At 43.4% G+C, this 22998-nt stretch overlaps 1 protein-coding gene across 3 annotated transcripts in view; it reads left to right on the forward strand.

Moving 5' to 3' along the window:
* Positions 1-17494, forward strand: part of ADSS1 (adenylosuccinate synthase 1) — a 229222-nt gene extending 211728 nt beyond the window's left edge. For 2 of the 3 annotated variants that reach the window (XM_073349803.1, XM_073349802.2), the window contains 5 exons: positions 2248-2402; positions 4733-4857; positions 8267-8364; positions 11933-12082; positions 13834-17494. In XM_073349803.1, coding sequence (XP_073205904.1) covers positions 2248-2402; positions 4733-4857; positions 8267-8364; positions 11933-12082; positions 13834-13886 — 581 coding nt within the window. In that variant the 3' untranslated portion in view covers positions 13887-17494. Of the gene's footprint in view, positions 1-2247; positions 2403-4732; positions 4923-8266; positions 8365-11932; positions 12083-13833 lie in introns of those variants that run through there. The other variant, XR_012159583.2, reaches the window with a different exon arrangement.
* Positions 17495-22998: the final 5504 nt, after the last annotated feature.

Here is a 22998-nt window from a genome sequence, read left to right on the forward strand (position 1 = left end):
GAACATGAAATGGGCACTCCCTGGAGAATATCATTCTGCTGGCTATGAAATCTGAGTTGGATACTTCCAATGGGTACAAATCTGGTTCCTTTAAGTCTCATGCTTGAACACAGGAAAAAACACCCATGCTTCTTACTCTGGTATTCTGAAATGTCAAGGTATTCCTCTCAGCAGGAATATGTGTAGGAACCCGGAAGAAATGTATCTGATATCACCGCTTCAAAATGCATGTCCTGCTGAGGAGCCAAATGGAGAGAGTAGTCTTCACAACTGTCAAATACCATGTATGAGGGAGCCATATATAATGATACTTCCAAAACCTAACCTTTAATCTGGTGTGGTGACTGCATGATTAAACCTGTGACAGCTGGCAGAGCTGCAGGTTGGCCTAACTGACTGCAATGATGGTTTGTCTTCAGACTATCGAATCATGGAAATGTAGGGCTGGAAAGGAGCTCAAGAAGTCATGAAGTACAGACTCCTGCACTGAGGCAGGACTAAGTAAATCTAGACCATCCCTGACAGGTTTGTCGAACATCTTCTTAAAAACTTCCACTGATGGTGATTCCATAACCTCCCATGGAAGACTATTCCAAAGCCTCAATACCCTTAGAGTTAGAAAGTTTTTCCTAATATCTAACCTAAATCTCCCTCGCTGCAGATTAAGCCCATTGCTTCTTGTCCTACCTTCAGTGGACATGGAGAACAACTGATCACTGTCCTCTTTATAATAGCCCTTAATGTATTCAAAGACTGTTATCAGGTCCCCGCTTTAGTTGTCTTTTCTCAAGACTAAACATACCCAGTTTTTTTTAACCTTTCTTCATAGGTCAGGTACTATTATAGCTCTATATACTTAGCAATCCATTGGATGGCAGAATCGTAAGTCTGTGTTTAATGTAGCAATATTGTATGTGGACTGCAGATGGCCATGTTCTCTTTTCATCTTTTATGTTTTGTGCTCTATGGCTGAAAGTAGAAGATTCCAAGTGAGATTTTCTGCCCTGTTGGTGCACAGAGATCTGCATGCAATGAGGAGGATACATACCATGCATGGGGCAAACCTTCCCTCCTCTTCAAGCTTGCACAGGGGTTACTACTGTCCTTGTACTGTGGAATTGTGCAACAAAAAATTATCCTTCTCTTTACCTATGCTGATCTGCCAGGTGTATAGCATGATCACTCAGGCACTACACCAGTAACAAGATTTGCCTTAAGAGGCAAGAGGTGAAATCCTGGCCCCATTTCAGTCAATGGCAGTTTTGCGTGTGTGCATGCATACATACACACACACAGAGGTCTCACTAAAATGCTATTGAGAGTAATTCATGTTCATTGGGAATGAAATTCATCCCAGTGCAGGCAGCCTGTACAATACTCTGTGCACCTGTTATGCTCTAAGATTGATATCCATTGCATCCACATAAAGCCTCTGAGTACTTGGGCTCCATGAGGTTGAAGTGCAGAACAGTAGGGAGGTGAAATCCATGCTCCATTCTAGGGCCAAGGTGTAAGGCAGCTGAATAGCATCCTGTAGACTGGGAAAGAAGCTGAAGCCCTCTGCCAGTTGTATAGGACTGTCTGATCCACATAAAAGTGACTATGCAGTCCCTGCTCTTTTGTGGCCTTACAGGCCAGATTGCGGGGGCTGATGTAGACACATGCAACTGCTTCCCCAGCAATTCCACATTGCAGCCCCTAGGCCTGCTTTGAATGTCATCCTGACAGCCAGTCTTAAATGGGATGCAAGAGATGTATGCTTATGACCTTGTGTGGGCCTTCTGTATCGGGATAAATTTCACTGTGAAAGAACTGTGGTTTTCTTAATTTGGCAGAGCTAATGATTTTGGGCACTCTGAAAGCCGCCTTATATCACATGGAAGCATCAGTCAGTAAAGTTATCTTAATTTGAATAAAGTCACCTTTAAATTTCTAATGAGACTTTAGAGAAAAAAATTATACAACTGAAGCTACTCTGATCACCAAGTGGGAGTGTTAAGGGAGCAGAGCTCAGCTTTCTCTGCTAAATTGCTACCCCTCCTCACCTTGGGGTAAACAGCACTTCTCCCTCCTCCTTGACTGGTGTGGTGAGAGCTTCTCCTATAGAGTCAATCTAATTTAGCCACCGGTGGTAACCATGTGAAGTTACAAATGCAAGCCCATCTTTGATTAATACAAGGAAAGGTAGCCTTTGTTTTCCATCACCATGGAAACAAGGTTGTGCTGTTTTGTTTTGTTTTTTGGCAGGCACGTACCCATTTGTGACATCATCAAACTGTACTGTGGGTGGTGTATGCACTGGACTTGGTGTTCCTCCTCAGAACATTGGTGAAGTATATGGTGTGGTGAAGGCATACACTACTAGAGTGGGAATTGGAGCCTTTCCCACTGAGCAGATAAACGTAGGTTTAACATTACATTACAGTAACCGAGAAATAAGGTCAATGGGATAGAATATTGTAACAGGATAATGGTCTCCTGCTGACACATAAATGCCAAGCCAATGTCAAGGGACCACATTCATCCCTAGTGTAACTCAGTTGAAGGCAGCCTGAGATGTTTTTTGCAAAGCAGACAACACTGATGTGATGGCATTCTATTACAATCTCTGTACCTGTCATAACAAATTACAGATATAAATGTCTTCCATTGTTGTATGCTGTGTTGTTGTAGCCATGTTGCTCCCAGAATATTAGAGAGACAAGGTGGGTGAGGTAATAGCTTTTATTGGACCAACTTTTGCTGGTGAGAGAGACAAGCTTTCAAACTTACACAAAGCCCTTCTTCAGGTCTGGGAAACGTACCCAGAGTGTCACAGCTAAATAAAAGGTGGAACAGATTTTTTTTTTAGCACACCCATAACGGGTATCATCAAACAACTACAACCCATACCTGATGGGGATCCCATCTGGAAAGAAATCTTTCCTGAACCCCCTCTTCTGGCCTTCAGACAACCCCTCAACCTCTTCAAGCTCATCATCAGAAGCAAGCTCCCCATAGACCAGGACACACCACCTCAAAGCTGCACCAGACCCTGCCAGAACAACAGATGCAAAACCTGCAGACATTTCTCCACTGCTACAATGATCAACAGCCCCCACAACACATCTTTCAAGAACAATGGATCCTACACGTGCCTATCACAACATGTGGTGTATCTTAACTGCCCAAATAGCAACCATGCGCATGAAACTAGGCAATCACTACACTCTCAGATGAGCACACATAGGAAAATGATAAAAGACAAGAATACAACATCACCTGTTTGATGAACACTTTTAACAAAGCAATTACTCTATATCTGACCTTTCAGACCTTATCCTCAAAGGAACACTCAAAAGACAAGCCTTTTTGAAAGCTTTTGGGAGCTTAAATTCATAATTTCGCAAGACACTAAAAATCATGGACTGGATAGAGACACTAGATATGGCTTATTACAACATCTATAACCCCCTAACAGCCCCTCCCTCCTTTCTTCCGTATGACTGGAGGGGTATTAATGGGCCACTTCACCTTGAGTTGTCCCTTGCAATATGTGTTAAATACTTATGCTAAACCCTCTTGTACTTAGCTGTGACACTCTGCTGAAGTTTCCCAGACCTAAAGCTTGTAAGCTTGTGAGCTTGTCCTCTCACTAACAAAAGTAGATACAATAAAAGATATTACCTCACCCACCTTATCTCTCCAGTATAAATGTCATCATTTTATCTCACGGCTATTGGTGCAGTTACACTGGCAATTGTTTGTTGTTGCCAGAACCTCCAGCCTTCACTCAGGCAAAACTCGTTGCTTCACTAGGAATTTTGTCTGTATAAGAACTTGGGAACTGCAGGTTATAGTCTTGTGTTATTAACGATATGATGTATTCTGAATGATTTATAAAATAGACCAGTTTGTGCTTCAGCCAATCATGCAAAAACTTCTTGATTAAAAATGGGGAGTGGGTAGGGTTTTTAAATGTATATTGTACCTTCGTTATCAGTAAACTGGATGGCTCAGGAGAATAATAATGAGATATGCGTCCATAAACTTCTAGGTCTCTGGTCTGAATCCTCTTTAATGTTACAGTGACTAAATCTAATGGATGCAATGAAATGAATTGGTGGTCTGGTTCAGTTCCTCATGGGAAGGTTTTTCTCTTCTTTTTGTTCGCATAACAAAAATTGCCATCCCAATGGGCACCAGCTGGCACTTTTAGTTATTTGTATTATTATAATGACACTTTTTATTAATATTTATTATTTGTATTATCATAATGCCCAGGAGCCCCAGTCATGGACCAGGACCCCATTGTGCTAGGCTCTGTGAAATACAGAACAAAAAGATTGTTGCTGCCCCAAAGAGCTTATGGTCTAAGACAAAAAAGGCACAACCCCTCCTGCAAACCACCAGATGGAAACAGACATACTGATGGGGGAGTGCAAGGAAATAAACTCTTAACAGAGAAATCAGGGGCTGAATTGCTAAGAAGATTTTCTTATCATATGAAGGGGAAATAGGGGCTCCTCCAAAATAAGAACCAGTCATACTGAAGCATATTGAAGCACATTGTGGGAAAAGTCATACTGTTGATGCTGTACTGTACCAGTTTCTGTGGATAGGGGCATTAGTTTCAACTGAAGTCCCCTTTTAAGAGAACTAAGCTTTACTTTAAAAAAAAATTGATTTGACAGGCTGAGGTTTGTTACCTCTGTTGTTGAAACACCATCGACGTCTCTTTATCTTCCTGTAGGAAATTGGAGACCTCTTGCAGTCCCGAGGCCATGAATGGGGAGTAACCACAGGCCGGAAAAGGCGCTGTGGCTGGTTAGACCTTGTCATTTTGAGATACGCTCACATGATCAATGGATTCACCGCGTAAGCGTCACAGATTTTGCGTTACATATGGAACAGATAATTTTGTTTTTCACAAAATAAAATATGTAGGTCACGTTAATATAAGTGCAGTTAAGTGTTACATTTTATTCAAAAATGCAATAAAATATTGTCATAGGGAAAATAATCTCAGACTGCTACCTAAATGCCCATGAAATGCAAATATGTGTATTCTTAGAGCTAGAGACTTTGTGTGATATGATGACATTCTGATACAAATACTCATTTGCTCTGCACCAAATGACTGATGTCGAACATATCAGTGTATCAGAGTTTGCTGCAGCCGTTCTTCTGTCTGTCATTCTTTACCTAGTGCATTCAGAAAGACTCCCATTGACTCCAGCAAACATTGGATTGGTCCATTAGAGAGCCTGGCAAAGATCCACAGGATCTGTGCGATGACCCAGCTTTCAAACAGTTTCTTGGCCATCTGTGCACCAGGCCCCCAAAGGTCCCACTTTTCCTTAAGGGTAGGCCACGCAGACTCAGCATCTCTAAGATGGTGCCTCTGGGCTGCAGCATTCTTGCTTCTCACTGAGAGCTCTGCCCATTGAGCCCAACTCGGAGAGACTCGTGTTCAGGGACGTGCACCCTCTTCAGGGGTCAATGCACGAGAATTTGCAGTGTCTCCAGGTAGCATTTTCAAAACAGAGTAGGGTTTGTTAGTGAACTGGAACACAGCATTGGGAAGTCCTGAGGTTTGCACAGAGAAGCAAATGTTAAGGCAGAGTTCATACTGGCCAATTCCAGGGCTCCCTCTTAAGCCATACAACTATAGGAACCATCTCTGTTTCCTTTCCCTATCTCGGTCCCTTTTTCATAGGCTATATCTACACTAGCACTTTTATTGGTCAGGGGTGTGAAAAAACACCCCCTGACTGACATAAGTTCCATTGAAAGAAGTGCTGGTGTGAACAGCGCTATATTGGCAGGAGATGCTCTCCCCCAAACATAGCTACCACTGCTCCTGAGGGTGGTTGAATTATGCCGATGGGAGTGCTCTCTCCCGTCGGCATAGAGCGGGTACATGGGAGACCTTACAGTGGTGTGGCTGCAGTGATATAGCTGTGCCACTGTAAGGTCTGTAGTGCAGGCGTAGCCTTGGTCCCAGGTAGGAGCTCTGAATCTCTCTGTGACCCCAGTTCCTATCACCCCCTCTGGTCACCATCCTGCATTGTCTTCCTGCTGAGTTCATGTGTGCTCCAGCCAGTCAAGCTAGGAGCCTCCTGTTAAGTGTCGGTTGTTCAGTCCTTGGGGTTTCCATTCTCTCTGTAGGGCTTTCCATTGATATGGGTTGGTCCCAGCCAGTCCTCAGTGCGGAACTTTCCAAACTTTTTTGCTGGCACAACCCCATTTTAATGAAGTATTTCCTGCTGAGACCCCAGACAGCATGGACGATGCCATTTTGAAAAGCAAAATGGCATCCACCATACACTAGGGATCACCGCAACCCCATCTGCTGATGATGCAACCCCATTTGGGGTCGTGACCCACAGTTTGGGAACCACTGCCTTAATGACCCATTCATATCATCCCAGACAGCTATGCCACTGTAGTGCTGTAGTGTAGACGCTTGCTACAGTTACAAAAGTCATTCTTCCATTGCTGTAGTAAATCCCACCCAAGAGGCAGTAGCTCTGTCAACAGAAGAATTCTTCTTTTGACCTAGCGATGCCTATACTGGGGCTTAGGTCAGCTTTACTATGTCTCTAAGGGGTGTGAAAACATAGATTTTTATCAGTCATGAAACAAACATGAAACAATCTTTCTGCAGTAACTTATCTGAATGTTTTGTAAAATTAGTGTTTACCCAAGGCCCTATGTTGTTTTCACTTCTGCATCTCCATTCTTTGTAGAAGTGACATTAAAGAGCTATAGTCTGTTTCCTTTTCAGTTACATGGAATTACTGTTTTCCCCATCAGCAAAACTATGTTAATCCTGGGGACTTTGGCTCAGATCCTCCAAGGAACTTAGACTTCTAATTCCAATTGATTTCAGTGGAAGTAAGGAGCCTAAATACTTTTGATGATTTGGACCCTTGACACCTAAGCAACAATAGGAGGTGTATGCCAGTGGCTCTCAACTATCCAGACAACTGTACCCCTTTTCGGGAATCTGATTTGTCTTGCATACCCCAAGTTTCACCTCATTTAAAAAGTACTTGCTTACAAAACCAGACACAAAAATACGTACATGTCACAGCACACTATTACTGAAAAATGACTTACTTTCTCCTCTTTACTATATAATTATAAAATAACTCAATTGGAATATAAATATTGTACTTATATTTCATAATATATAGAGCAGTATAAACAAGTCATACTAAATTTTAGTTTGTATTTACTGCACTAGTCCTTTTTACATATCCTGTTGTAAAACTATGCAAATATCTAGATGAGTTGATGTACCCCCGGAAGACTGCTGTGTATTCCTGGTTGAGAAGTGGGAACCACTGATATATGCCATGAATGAGGCAAAGAACAGCAGCCCTGTGCATCTCTTTCCAAATTTTTAATGACTCCTTCATCCTCCCAAAGTCAATCTAACATTGAAAACATGCGTATGTCTGGCCAGATCCCTAGATGAGTGATGCAAATATCAGTGGAGCTACACCGAGGATCAGGCATGTTGTTTTTAGAGATATTTGGGTACTATTTTCAAGTGCAGTTCTACTTCGAAAAGTGACTCTGCAAAAACAGCACCTTAAGATTCCACTATTTATCCCTTTATGATTTCTACATGAAATGTGTTTTGTAAAAGATAGCCAGGCTATCAATTAAATAAACTAACTCATCTAGGGATCTGGAAGTCAAGCTGGGATCTTTCCTGACTGCATATCATCATCAGTAATAAAGGTTCTGTAGGCCAAATTATGCCATCAGTGGGTTTACACAGGGCTAAGTGCTTGGCCCTGTAACTGGAACTTATTAAACAATTCTGTTGAGGCCGAAGAAAAAATAGAACTCAGCTCTTTTTCTCTTAGCCTTGTTAGTTCTGCAAGGATAATGTGAGTAAACAGTAGTACCACTAAGGTAAGAAGATGTGCATCTTAATACAGTGACTACGCCTGATAGTTAAAAGTGCCGTTTCACATAATCACTTTTCAGTGCATAATTGCATTTTAAAGGATGTGATTGAACACACTGTTGTTCACCTATATGAGCAGGCAAATGTGTGGAAGTAAAACATGGTAATTTGGTCATCACAGAGGCATGAATTCAATTAACAAAGTTCATATTCTAATATGTCTGAATTTTCCTTTATACTGGGTTGGCTGAACTTGGTCTATGAGTACAAGAGTAGAAAAAGCAGGTGGAAGGGATTAAAGAAGACGATGATAGAAGGATTCAACTTGTGTGTAACTTTATCCAATGTTTTTCTGGACAGTCTGGCATTAACAAAACTGGATATTCTGGATGTCCTTGATGAGATTAAAATCGGTGTTGCTTACAAACTGTCTGGAAAAAGAATTCCATATTTTCCAGGTATGTTTTTAAAAAAGTCTTGGTGATCACTTCTCTCTTTTCTGTTAAGTATTTTGTACTTAAAAGCCAGACCTGATTCTCTGTTGCCCAGCGCTTTGTAGGAACTTACACCGAAGCAAAGTGGTGTAAAACGCTTCCACCAAATCAGAATAGTAGAGTTTTACTGTCACTTCGTACAGGTGTAAATGACTCCAAGATATAGGACAATGGAGAATCAGGCTATGTATACACAGTGATATTGGATTTTTTGTTTTCGTTTTGGGGTGTTTGTTTGTTACATTTTAATCTCTGATGAACGAGGGCTGCAGTCTCAGGAGTATGTCAATGAAATCATGCTTCGCAACGGAAAAGTAAAGGGAGTATTGTTATGTTGTAAAAGCTGAGACACGGAGACAAACTGCTTTGCTCTCTTTGCAGAGTGCCAGTATAATTAGCAGCAATTGACATTTTAGTTCATAAAAAGATACAGTCCATTTCAATACATGTTAAAACTTTTTTGACTTTGGTTTAAAATAACATGGGATTTCAGATGTTAGGACTCTTACTGGTCTAATGATAGCCTACCCCATAATGCTTTGCAGCTTTTCATGCTCTGATTTTCTTACCCAAATGGTGTTCTCCAAGCCTGAGGATCCCTCCTATTTTTTCACTTTTACTCCTCCCTCTCCGAGGCCCTGCATTGTGCCAAAGTATCCTTGGGTAGGGATTTCAAGGCAGCCTAAGGGAGTTAGATGCTCAGCTCCCATTGAATTTTAAGCTGGAGGGCTTCCTCTGGAGGCTCTCTGTTTAACTTCTAAGTTGATTAGAATGGCTACAGGAAGTAGACTCCTTTCCCCCATGAGCTATGTTTACTGTTCCCAAAGGTGGCCAACCTGAGCCTGAGAAGGAGCCAGAATTTACCAATGTACATTGCCAAAGAGCCACGGTAATATATCAGCAGTCCCCCATCAGCCCCCTGCCCCCGCTCCCAGCACCTCCTGCCCACTGGCAACCCTGCTAATCAGTGCCTCCCCTTCCCTCCCTGCACCTCCCAATCAGCTGTTTCACGGCATGCAGGAGGCTCGGGGGGGGGGGGGGAAGGGGAGGAGCGAGGGCACCACAGGCTCAGGGGAGGAGATGGGAAGGGGTGGAGTGGGGGCAGAGCCAGAGGTTGAGCAGTGAGCACCCCCTGGCACATTGGAAAGATGGCATCTGCAGCTCCAGTCCTGGAGTTGGTGCCTATACAAGGAGCCACATATTAACTTCTGAAGAGCCGCATTTGGCTCCAGAGCCACAGGTTGACCACCCCTGACTGTTCCCATGCCCTGCTGATGTCATGCCTGAGAATAGACAAGACTCACTTGTAGTCAATACGAACTTGCTGTTTTTATTCAGACTGCTGCACACAGTGACCCTGTAGCTTCCCCTGGCTCTCTAGTTGCCAAACTAAGGGCTTGGCTACACTTGCAAGTTAGAGCGCGTTAAAGCAGCCCTAACTCATGACCCGTCCAGACTAACAAGGCACTTAGAGCGCCTGGACTCTGCAGCTGGAGCGCTCCTGGTAATCCACCTCCACAAGAAGCATAACACTTGCTGCGCCTCGGCTGTAACGCCCCAGTGTCAGTGTGAACAAGGTATTGCATTACTGCGCTCTGATCGGCCTCCAGAAAGGTCCCATAATCCCCTTACATCAAGTGGCCACTCTTGTCATTGTTTTGGAATCGGCTGTAGGAATGCGGCTGTGCCCTTTCAAAGCTCCGTTTCTGACAGCCAGCTGCTTATCTGCCCCAGGACAAAGCAACCACTGGTGTGGAATGTTGCTTGCTGTGAGTGTGTGAGAGAGAGAGGTGGAGGAGAGGGAGGGTCTGCTGCTGTCTGAACTTACAAGACAGAATGCTGACATGCTCTCAGCCCCCGCAAAACCCACTCTCTCTCCCCTCACATACACACAACACACTCCCTGTCACACTCCCCCCCGCATTTGAAAAGCATGTTGCAGCCACTTGCATGCTGGGATAGTTGCCACAATGCACTGCTCTCTGTGGCGTTGCAAGAGCTGCTAATGTGGCCATGCTAGTGCTCTTGAATCTGACAGTGTGGACACATGGCAGCGCTTTCCCTACTGCGCTCTCCAAGGGCTGGTTTAACTCACAGAGCTCCACATCTGCAAGTGTAGCCATGCCCTAACTAAACAGCCTATGCCTAATGACACAACACAGGGTTTCCCTAACTTACGCAAGGTCACTTATGGCTCTGACTGCTTGCCTACACTGAGCAGTCATGGAAGAGTCCACTGACCAAACCACAATGGCCTAAGGCTCTGCCAGTGCTAGACCTTTGGGTCAAAAATTTCCCACCATTTCAACTAGTTCAGCTCCATGGGTGGTAGCGATGGTGAGAGTTCTGTGTGGAAAGGGCTGCCTGCAGCTGCCAGCATTTTAACCACTGTGTTATTTAACTCTGTCCTAGAGATGAGACACTGGCTAATGTGCTGGCTCCCATTTTTGCTACCACTTGTACAGTTGAACTGATTAAAAAAACCAAACAGACAAAGCTTCTGTAGATAAGGCCTAAAATAATTGTTTCCTTATCTTCCTAGAAATATTAGTCTCATCAGTATAGCTCTATATATAGCATCACAGGGTACTGAGGAAATGAAACCAAATGAGCTGGATCCTTTTCATCAGAATGGTCTTACTCTGTAGGACTGAGGCTTGGTCTACACTACAGACCTAGATTGACATAAGCTGCTAGCTATGTCAGTGTCTACACTGCAGCCTTGCTTCCGCCGCTGGAAGTGCACTACTACACCGACAGAATAGCTCCACCTCCACGAGAGGGGTAGGGCTTGTGTTGGTCTAGTTAGGCAATGCAGTGTCTGTCTAGACACTGCGTTCCTTACATCAGCTGTTGGCTGCCCCCAGCCGGGCTCCTGCCCGGTCTCTGCTCCAAGCTGGGCTGCCACCCAAGTTCCTGGCTTGGTCTGCAGCCCAGGCTCCCCACTGGGAGCCCTGCTGCCCCACCTCCCCCCCCCGGGTCCCAGCTCCCCGCTGGGGACACAGCAGCCGACCTAACTCTGGGTGGCAATATCCCTGCCAGAGGCGATAAGCCCCAGGCGCTGCCCCCGTTTCCTGGCGGAGAGCAGGGAGGCGAGAAGCCCAGGAGGCAGCTGGGCTCCTGGCGGGGAGCTGAGCAGAGCTGAGTGCCCTGGCTCTCAGCCCCCCCGCCTCCCCTCCCCCCCCCACACACTGCCCCTCTTCACTCAGTGGAAGCGCTCCTGGTGAGGAAGGAGGGTAGTGTGGACATCAGCCACCGCATTAATTACTGCTGTGGCTGTAACTGAATCTAACGTGGGTCAACTTAAGTTTGTAGTGTAGACATGCTCTCAGTTTGTCTTTGGATATACCGACAACAACAGTACTAGTAAATAGAGTGAGCTGTTGGCTCAACATTATAAATGTTCCTGTTTCATGTCATTATTTTCATTTTTTTAAACATTCATTAAAATTTTCCTGCTCAAGATCTATAGATATCATCTTTTAAAGTGGAACTATTGTATTCATACATGTTGCTAACTGTGCTTTCACAGCTAATCAGGAGATACTGCAGAAGGTGGAAGTAGAGTATGAAACAATGCCTGGGTGGAAGACTGACACGACTGGGGCGAGGAAATGGGAGGATCTCCCACCCAAGGCACAAAATTATATTCGATGTGTGGAAAACCATGTTGGAGTGCCAGGTAAATGTCTCTTCACCTGTGCTCATGGATAGGCCACGGCATGTACATGAGGCTGTGAATGAATACTCAACCTGCTAGCCAGTGTAGAGCATTGATGGGGCCCAAAGCAGTGGAGATACCAGAATTGGGAGGCAGGTGGGAGATCTCAACCAGAAGCAGCTCGGGCAGCATACTGTGTTCTCGCTCTCTCTGCTCCCCCCTTCCTCCCACTTGTCTTCAGCTTATGCATGTGGGGGAGGTTGCTTTTCTTTCCCTTCCCTCCAACCCCCTTCCTTGTGCTTTAGGGTGTGTGTGTGTGTGAGGGAGGAAGGGTATCACATACTGAGTCAGGTATTAGAGATTGTCCCACCCACTGCTGCTGCTAATGGTGGTGGGGATGGTAATGGGACCATGGAATTGGCTCCTGCCTGCAGGAGCTGGAGGGGGAGGCAGTTTGCTATCATCTGCTGCCTAGCCAAGTAGCTATCCTGGGCTACCTGTTTCAGCCCCACCATTCCCACCTTTGATATAGTTGACAGATCTCCTTTGACTCCAGGACTAGGCTGATCCCCAGTTTTGGGGTCTGGAAGAGTTTTTTCCCCATATGTCAAAAGTGGCAAATTACCATATGGGTTTTCACCTTCCAGCCAGCACCCAGGAGGTCGGATTTGGTGGGTGTCAGTTACTTGTCACAACTTTAGCAGATTCCAGTGCAGTTGTGGGGTGGGTTAGAAGGTGTTTCATGGAGGTCCCTGTAACTCACAGTGCTGTCTGGACACTGGTCCTGAGAGCAGCAATGCATGGTGAGCAGATATGTCTCCATGGCTCATGCAGATGTGTCTCCTCCTCATCTTATATCTTCTACCTCTGATGTGGAGGAGGGGAATGTGTTTGGGGTGTTAACTTCCAGTCAGGGTCCCTTGGCAGCCCTTAGGGCATGGCCTTCACACCGATTCTCACATTTGTAGTACCCAGGGCCATTGGTGCCAGTGGAGAGCTTCACTGGGTGAACTCTACCAGATAGTTGGATGATTACCAAGGCTGCCCAGAAGATTCAGGGGGCCTGGGGTCTTCGGCAGCGGAGGTCCTACCGCTCCGGGTCTTCGGAGCACTTTGCCGAAGACGTGGAGCAGAAGGACCCCTCACCGCCGGAGACCCGAAGCGGAAGAAGCGGTGGCGGGTCTTCGGCAGCGGGTCCTTCACTCCGGGTGTGTTTGGTGGCACTGAAGGACGTGCCGCCGAAAACTCTCGTGGGGGCCCCACTTGCCCCCCCCCTCTCGGCAGCCCTGATGATTACCCCATCTGTGTAATCATTTTAAAATAAAGTGACAACCTCCATATTTAACCATGCTATGGTGTTTGTGTCTCATGGTTTTCACATCTACATTGAGAAGACTATAAAGTCTGACAGAATTCTTGCTTTAGATTGCATGGGTTTAGCTAGACATCCATCACCCAAGATAATGACAGTTGACCATGCAACTGACGTGCCTCACCCTTCTGTTAGGCCTTCAAACTGCAATGCTTTGTGTTTATAGCATAATTACTCCATGCTTTCAATGCTCCAGTATACTCTGTGTTAGTGATACAGCAGGAGAAACTATTTAAGAGAGACACTTTTTCAGCACTTTGTTTCAGGTTTGGAGTTTGTTGCCGATTTTGTACCAAAACTTCATATTAAAAAATTAAAATGATTAAAATTAATTCATGATACTATTTACTCCCAGTCAGTGTTCTAATAGTCGTTTCTCTCCCCTTCTATCCCTCACCAGTAAAATGGGTTGGAGTTGGAAAATCAAGAGAGTCAGTGATCCAGCTATTTTAAACAAAGAACTTCAGTGATGAGAAGCACAATTTAATGTTCATCTGTTCCTTACTACTCCCAAGTTAAAATGGAGCTGCTGTTTAAAACCAAAATGTTCTTCTAGGAAATTATTTGTAAGAAATATATATTGTATACTTTAATATTTTCATTTGCCAGTAAATGCAAATTGTCAGTGATAAAAATCTGCTTGGTAGCTACCATCTTTTTCTCCCACACATATGCGCAAAAGCATAAAGAATTCAGTAACTGAATAAGAACTGGAATGAAAAAACAAGTGGTTTTCTTCCCTTTTCTCTGACTTGAGCCATGTTGCTATTCAGAAGTGTTTTACGTCCATTTCTTTGGGCTGATGACAATACTGAACATTTTTCAGTGGTTACTGAATGATTGGAAAAGCTGAAGTTATTCTTCAAAGGGAAAAGTTATAATTCCTGTTTCTATGGGTTGGCAGCAATAAGACATATATATTGCATTTAAAATTGTCCTGGTTATGTAGATCTTCAGTCCCCAAAACACAGTAAAATTAGGTAGGCATTTCTGATTTCATAAAGCAAGGCAAATGCGATTAGCTTGAAGCCTGAGATATTTTTTTTACAACCTACTAAAATAAATGGGAGAGAAGCTACAGTGATTGTATCACAAAGTGATGCAAGCCAGTAACTGAGGTAACTTCTGGGGATGAGCCAGACTGGAGATAGCTGAGCTGTCTATGTATTTCCTTCAAATCTCCTGTTTACCAACAGGCACCCCACATGGAGGCTGGCAGAGCAGCTTTCCTCCCCTCTTGTGCAAAATAAAGGAAATCAGAGGAGTGATGAAGGGTATAAAGGGCCCCAAAGCCACAGAAATGGTGTGTGGGGGAGGGAGGAAGTAGAGCCAATGTAGCATGATGCATCTTCTCCCTGAATCTGAGATGTGTCTCCATGCAAACACTGTACTTCTGGAGCAACCCCGATTTTGTTGGGCATAGGTGGTGAGGCACTGGAGAGTACCAGCTGTATGGTGACATGCTGTCCTCCAAATCTGGTGCATTTCCAAGGATAAATCTATGCATGATTTAATGCTGCTAGTTGCAGCCTTAACTCCCTTTCCCAGCTTTTGACCCCATGCACCAAACTGTAGGGGGTGATACCTAGTGCTAAAGGAGGGAGCATATGACAGCACAGCTCCTGACAGGGCTAAGCTGTTTGGGCTAGTGAGGTACAGCACAGAGGTTCCAAGATTTCCAGGGATGGATCTGGAATTCCTCATGGATCCTCTGGTTCTGCATGGTTAGAAGGCCATGCTCTCTGCCCCCTCTGCATGGCCCAAGCCCCTCTTTTAGAGAGGCGAATGCTGCGGAAACTGAGTTATTCCAAAAGTTACGGAATTTTCAGAGCACATTGACGTTTCTGTGAGTTTTTCCACAGGTAGGGAGAATATAGCCCAATATTTTTATGATATTCCCAGATACCTTGGTGCACATCTAGGAATGGCATCACCACCTCTGCTGGTTCCCAGTGCATTAAGGCCATGATTTCCTTTGTGAAAACACCCCTTTTTGGGACAGTACTTCCAGGAGTAATGGCATCCAAAATGGTGGTACCCTTGGGTGCAGAATGGGGAAAAATAAGACCTGTCCATGGACCTCCAAACACTTCCAGATCCAGTTACCTCATGTGCACTCCCCCATGTTGTCCCATCTCTAACAATTATCTAGATATCTTTTAACATTTCAGATCTGTTGTATTTTTTAAAGTAAACATAACATATGAGCAGCCATGGCTTCTATAATCACCAGGTAGTAAAGCAGTTTATGTTACCATACAAAGATGCATTGAGGCTTGTAGTACAGTCCCTCTGCACCCTCCTCTGGTAGCAGTGCAGTCTCTTCACACACCCCTTCAGCGCAGCCTGTGGCTTTGTGGATAGGTGCTGGGTTCGTAAAAATTGAGTAGGGGGCCAGGAGTTAGAGCCTGAGGATTAAACCCTCAGTAGGGGTATAAGGAGCAGAACCCCCCTATACTTGGTAAGGCATGGCAGAGGGGCAGCTGGGCCAAATTTGAGTGTCATTGTGACCCTCTGCACCAGATCGCAGTGCCACTCAAATTTGGTCCAGTCAGGCAGGTAACCACAGCTGGGGATGGGCCCGCTTTCCCCATGAGTCCATGTAATCTGGCTCCTATGGCTTTATGCCATCGTCTAGTCCTTTATGTCCAGTGATTTAAGCACAAGAACTCCTGAGTCCTAAACCTGACTTCTTCTGTGGCCTAGGGCAAGTCATTTAACCTGTGTGCCTCAGTTTTGCCATCTATAAAATGGCAGATAATAATACTTACCTACCTCATATAGGTTTTGTGAGGATTAATTAATATGGGCCAAATCCTGTAGTACTTACCCTTCTCTTTTATTAGGCAAAACCCCCATTGATAATCAATGGGAGTTCTGCCAGCGTAAGGACTGTAGGATTTAGATCTTATGTAGTGTTTATAAAGCACTTTTGAAAAGTGCTCTGTAAGTGCTAAGTATTATTATGATTAGCACTGTAAAATGTAGCTCATGTTATGAGGTATCTTAAGCACAAGCACTCTTGGCAATGCACTGCTAATCAAGTTTCATTTCCAATGGGCTCAATCTCATGGCAGTGATCAATTAGAGGGTTCAGATTGATTCCTTCCCTCAGCCCACTGTCCTCAGCACATTTTTATTAGCACAAAGCCATTTTATTTGGGCTTTGTTCAGTTTTATAGGATTAGGTCCGCAGTGAGTAACAGTTACTCACAATGTATCAACAACCATTGGATTAAGTGATCAACCCTAAATAAATCATTTTGGTACCTTAAAAATGAAGTTATTATAAATTAATTGTCACAGCATCAATGTCTCTTGCTTGACCTAGACCTTTATTTTCCATGAAGTGCCTTTCCATTTTGCCTTTGCTTTAGGGCCTCATCCAAGCCCACTGAGACCCTTGATTTGCACCACATCAGGAGACCATTATCCTGTGACAATGTTATGTTCCTTGCATTTAATTTAATTGCATAGGTTTTTTTAAATTAGATTTCTTCTCCTCCTGAATTCTGGGAATTTTGCCACTGTGTTCAGTGTGAACAGGTTCAGGCCTTTATTTTTAGAAGTTCTTTACAGGCTATGTGATGACACAAACTTTTAAAAGGAACACGTTCGATTTAAACCATACGTTCATCTTGACTGTTTCCTGGGGCAGACTACTTTAGATTGGAACCTTTGCTTGGAATTTCATTGTAATAATAACCACTGTGGCTAATTTAATTTTTCTTTGTACACAAGTTGAATGTAATAATTATTGAAAGTTGTTCATGTATCATGTTAGATGTACTGATGGAAGAATAAGGGAAATATCTACTAATATGGTATATTATATTGTGATGGATTACAGTAAAAAAAAGTTACTAAACCATTCAGGTAAAACATGTATTTGACAGATTTTTGTCAGACTTGCCATCACATTGCGGCCTTCATAATCAGGTGTACACTTCCTAACATATGCTAGTTTTTTGGGTGGTTTTTTAACTGACCTGTATATGCTCTTACAGCACTGGCCAGCTGCATTTTATAAATTGAAACAAATAAAACAAAGAGTTTTCAAAGTAATGTGCAAAATGTACATACATTCACCCACGCACCCATGTAGATATTGCAGGAAAACTTTGAAATCTCATCTCATTCTTTTACCCTCAAAGACACATTTAGATTCATTTTAAAACAAATGTTTCTTAGAGTTTGGGGATAAAATTCACTACTTTCAAATCCAGAAACATAGACAAGTGTTTCCTAATGCTTTTAAAATAACGATCAAGAAGTTTTGCATAAGAAATGGATATTTTCTTTCTAGCTATGAGCAGCAGATATTTACTATTGGCATTTCATTCGTATATTCTTAGGAATGGATAGGGTGAGTCCTGGCTAGCAATTCCTGGCAGAAACACTTACTTCACTCATGAAACAGAACTTTTCCCTTTGAACATTTTGTGACTGACTCCAATGAGTTCTTTCCATGATAAATTGCTTAAAGAAACTTGAACAATTAACTCTTTACAGTTCTTTATCATTACAAATCCATCCATAACACACTATTGGGGAAAGGAAGGAAAAAATGATCTCACCTAATATAACTAAGGCTAACCCCTACAATATGGCAGGCCTTCAGAGTGGTGGGGGTGGGGACTTTTGGGATCCTGTTTTACAGGTAGGAAAATCTCCATTTCTCATTATCTCCTGAAATCAATCTGGAATAGGCCATATCCAATGAGCGAGAGACCAGGTCAGTACATCTACTGAAGGAGATGTCTGAAAAGGGACTGGGGAGACTTCTGTGTTGCCAGTGGATAGATCTTGTCTACAAAGGTTGACTCACTTTCTTCCAGTCACATGAAGACACCCTTAGTGAAATGAGCTTTGACTGGTAACTGGCCTCCAAAGCAGTTTCATCACACCCCATAAGTAGGGACTTGTGTAAATCACAATTTATTTTTAGAAAATTAATGACAATGCAAATGGCAAAGTATTGAATTTCACTGAGTTTGCACGGAATGAATTTTACAAGTTAACATTAGTCAATTCAAAGGATGAAATGAATTTTACAAGTTAATTTGACCAATTTTACAACTAAAATGTATTCCATCCTGGAAATTGACTAACGTTAGCTTGTAGAATTCATTCCATCCTTGGAATTGACTAACATTCACAGTTTGGGGGCATTTTTATGATTTCTGTGTCCTCCATGAAATTGTGGTTTACACAGGGCCCAATCCATAAGGCACTGGTGTGTCTGGAGCTGCCAAAGACAGAATGGAGACTGGGTTGTCTGCTGAAGCTACCAGTCAGGAGCCCCTCCATGGGATAAATTCTGCTTTATGATCAGTCCAGATGGGCAGTGGAGAATGCTCCACCCCACTCCTGGTTTAGACTCGGGAAGAAGGGAAGGAGGGGGGCATGATGAGAAATATCATGTGGAAACTGGATAACCATTTTTACTTTGTTGAAACACACTAAATAAAGGGCATTACTGGTCCTAACCATTTTATAACAATAATGACTGTTTATGGGGCCAAATCTCACAGGTCCTACTTACTCCTTACAGAGGGTCTGATCCACAGACATGTGGCCTTGTATGCATGGATCACACTCCCTCCCCGAGGGAGTGTGTGTGTGGTGGGTTTTCTCACCCCCTTTCCATACCAACCTCTGCCCCTCTATCTCGCTCTCCTCCCCCACCCCCTGCCACCCACAAACCTTTCAGAGGGCACTGTGTGCATCTGGGAATCTACACAGTGGGCTGGCGCATCATCTGTCCCTCCCCCTCCCAGTGAATCCTGTAGGAATCAGGGCAGAAAGAAAAGACAACTCCCAACTGTTATCCTTCTAAAAGTTCCTTCTCTGTGGTGTAGGCCGCCATTAAAGAAGTTCCCCAGACAGTCATCAGATGCAGAAATGCTAGCTGTATGGTGCCCGTAAAGCTATACCGCCAAAAAACAGGGGTGCCAAAGACAGTCAGCCAAAAAAACGAGGAGTCCTTGTGGCACCTTAGAGACTAACAAATTTATTTGGGCATAAGATTTTGTGGGCTATAACCAGAGGTGAAAGTAAGCCGATCCGGTATGACGTACCGGCAAAAGCCAGTACACAGTACTGGACCGGACTGACTTCCGCAGGCTGCCACTTTAAATACCTTGCCAATACCTTCAAAAGATGAGCCTGGGAGCACAATTTCATAACTTTCTTAGACACTAAAAATCATGGATGCAATAACTGATGCATAACTGGATTTATGACTCATTAAAAAAATCTATAGCCCATTAACCTTCCTTCCGCCTAGACTGCAGAGGCGTTAACTACCCACTTCACTTTGAACAGTCTCTTAGAATATGTTAACTGCTTATGCTAAACAAACTGTTCCACCTTGTCATCTCTGTGACACTGAGTGCCTTTCCCACCCTGAAGAAGAGCTGTGTGTAAGCTTGAAAGCTTGTCTCTTTCACCAGCATAAGTTGATCCAATAAAAGATATTACCTAACCCATACTGTCTCTAGCATTTATTCAGGTATGAACACATCTATTTAAACCAGACACATTTTGTGGTCCACTTCTGTATAAGCCTGCATTAAACACTGAACCTGGGACCAGATGCTTAGCTGAGATAAAATGACATTGTTCTGCTTACACCAGTTGAGGTTCCGGCTCAGGATGTGAACAAAGGGGAAATATTTAGTACAGAATGTATCATGTAGTCCCGTAACAAATACCCATTACATAGCAAAATGATAATAAAAATATATTTTTGCTTTCCTATTATCAATCACTTACTCAATATGTGACAAAACTGATTGCCGATGCAAATCATTTTTAAATCTAGGTGCACCTGCAAAAATATGCATGACCATAGAGCTAACATAACCCCATATTTGTATGCATAAACCAGAATTTGTGCACACAAAGTAGCTGTGGATACAAATGTTGACTAAATTCCTATTATGTGGACAAAATGGGTTCATTATACAGTATTTAGTGCATTTGTGCTCACATATTTGCATGCACAACTGCATAGCTAAATTCCCTCTAAGCTGCATGGCCGTGCAGCAGCCTATTTAGTGGTGCACAGGTGTTCAGGGATGTGGCAGGGAGAGATTCCTTTCCCCCAACCCTGGCCCCAACCCAGCCCAGCCACGGACCTGCCGCAGCTGGAGGAGACGTGCCTCTCCTGCAGCCCCAACCCGCCCCAGCACGGACCTGCCACGGCCGTGGGAGAGGCGCCCTGAACCCAGCCTGAACCCAGCCCCATCCTGGACCTGCTGCGGCCTTGGGAGAGCTGCCCCACCCCATGCCTCAACCCAGCCCCAGCCCGGACCTGCTGCAGCCGTGGGAGAGGTGCCCCTCTCCTGGCCTCAACACAGCCCCGCCTGGACTTGCTATGGCTGTGGGAGAGGCACCTCTCCCGTGGCCCCAACCCAGCTCCGGCCCAGACCTGCTGCGGCAGGGAGAGGTGCCTCTCCCCCAACCCAGGTGCTGCTGTGGGGAAGGAGTGCTGGGAGGACTTCTTGCTCCCCGTCGCAGCCCCAGGGCAGCCTGCATCCCATCCCCTCATCCCTGGCTCCATTCCAGAGCCCGCACCCCCAGCCAGAGCCCTCAACCTCCTCACACCCCAACCCTCTGGCCCAGCCCTGAGCTCCCTCCCACACGCTGATCCCCTCGGCCCAACCCCCGCCACATGAATTTTGTTATGTGCACCAATACGGAGGTAATGTGTCGCACCTCACCTCCATACTGGTGCACATAACAAAATTCATTCTGTACATGGGTGGGAAAAATTAGAAGGATCGCTGCTGCATAGTTCTCTTTTTTTAGTTCTACAGCTAGATTAACATAATCTGGAAGAAAACAAAAGGAAACCACTGTCCATAGTAAAACCTTAAGGGAGACATGTAGAATGGGTAGAAAAACTAAATAAAGAGGCCTCTTTGTAACACCTGTACATATCCAGCTGCAAAAACCAATGACGGATCTACAATAGAGTATCAAACCACAGTACTGGAAACACCCTGCAGCAGTAGTGAAGGAAAGCACGAATGTTGTTGGTATAGCATAGTTGATAGACTAGTAGCACTCTATGAAATTTGTCCAAGCCGTGCTAATTTAAGAGCAAGTGCGGGCTGTCACCTAGACTGCAGCATCTTGGCATAAAATGGCATAGTCTCTAAGTCTGCACTTATTCTTGGTTTATCAAACTTTATTTGATGCATATATTTATTTATCAAGATTAGAACCATGATCTCTGCTGCTAAAATATAAATATTCATTATAAAATAATAATGTACAACTTTGTTTTGGCACTTGCTATCACATAATTGCTGAATATGTAGTACCTTTCATGGAGTTTGTAAACATGTTGATTTGTTAAGGTTGACAGGCTATAATTAGGCTTGAGAGAATTCAATTTTTTTTAACTTGATGGATAATATTGATGTTTATTTTTAATCATTTTCCAACTTTTATCGATTTAAATATTCACACTTGTACAAAATTATGGAGTTTAAACTTTTTTTTATTTGTATCTATTTACATTTTCACAGTTGTTGGAAACTATAGAGGGGTGTCAGCAAATATGTGGGGTCAGGAAAGTAATTATTTAATGACAGTAGATATTGAGATTCAAAAAATTAAAGCTTATAAACATTAAAACACAAACTGTCAACATCCCATGTCAAAATATATAAACTAAGTATCCTTAAATCAGACTAATACATTATCAAGCAGCATTTTTCTTACTTGCCTATCTGTAAACTTGATGGAAATTTGTTATTGCTACCACTGTTATATAATTGCAACAAATTTTGTACAAAGTGTAACACATGGCCAGAAAGGGTTAAGCACCCTGCAGGCTAAGTGACCCAAAGCCAACCATTAAAGACATGTTAGAAAGTATCTGAAGGGTAATTAGGGCCATTCCCTGCTAGATAGGCCAGAACTTTGAAGTGCAAACCTGTATTAAGAAAAGGAGTACTTGTAGCACCTTAGAGACTAAAAAATTTATTTGAGCATAAGCTTTCGTGAGCTACAGCTCACTTTGAGGTGATACTAATTGTGTGTGTTTACTTATATTTTGTTTAATAATTACCCATGTAAACAGACAGTTTCTGTCTGTCACTATAGCTATTGATTCAGAGATCAAAAGGGAATATTAACACTTAGCTGAATCTTGAATGCAATAATGTCATTGTCTATATGTCTCTTTATAGTTTGTGATAGACTGCCTAATGGATACATTATTTTATGTTAATCCATGACTTTAATTACTGGTGAGGTTTAGGAAACAGAAGGTTACATCAAAAGCCTATTGTTCACCCAGGACTGTATTAGAACAGTTCAGAAATCTCGTATAACCTCAAGGATTACAATTTATTAGCCAATTGCAACAAAAATGGAACAAAAATATTTTATAAAGTAGTAACACTTCAAGAAATACCATTATACTTTGGGTGGTTGATGGCATTTATGTTGAAGGCATAGCTGAGGTATGCCAGCATTTATAAATGTGTTGTTTGTATTACAGATGGAGCAGAATCAAAATCAAAGATATGAACACCTTTGAATTTTG

Source organism: Lepidochelys kempii, chromosome 6 (assembly GCF_965140285.1).
Source record: "Lepidochelys kempii isolate rLepKem1 chromosome 6, rLepKem1.hap1, whole genome shotgun sequence".
Classification (NCBI taxonomy): Eukaryota; Metazoa; Chordata; order Testudines; family Cheloniidae; genus Lepidochelys; species Lepidochelys kempii.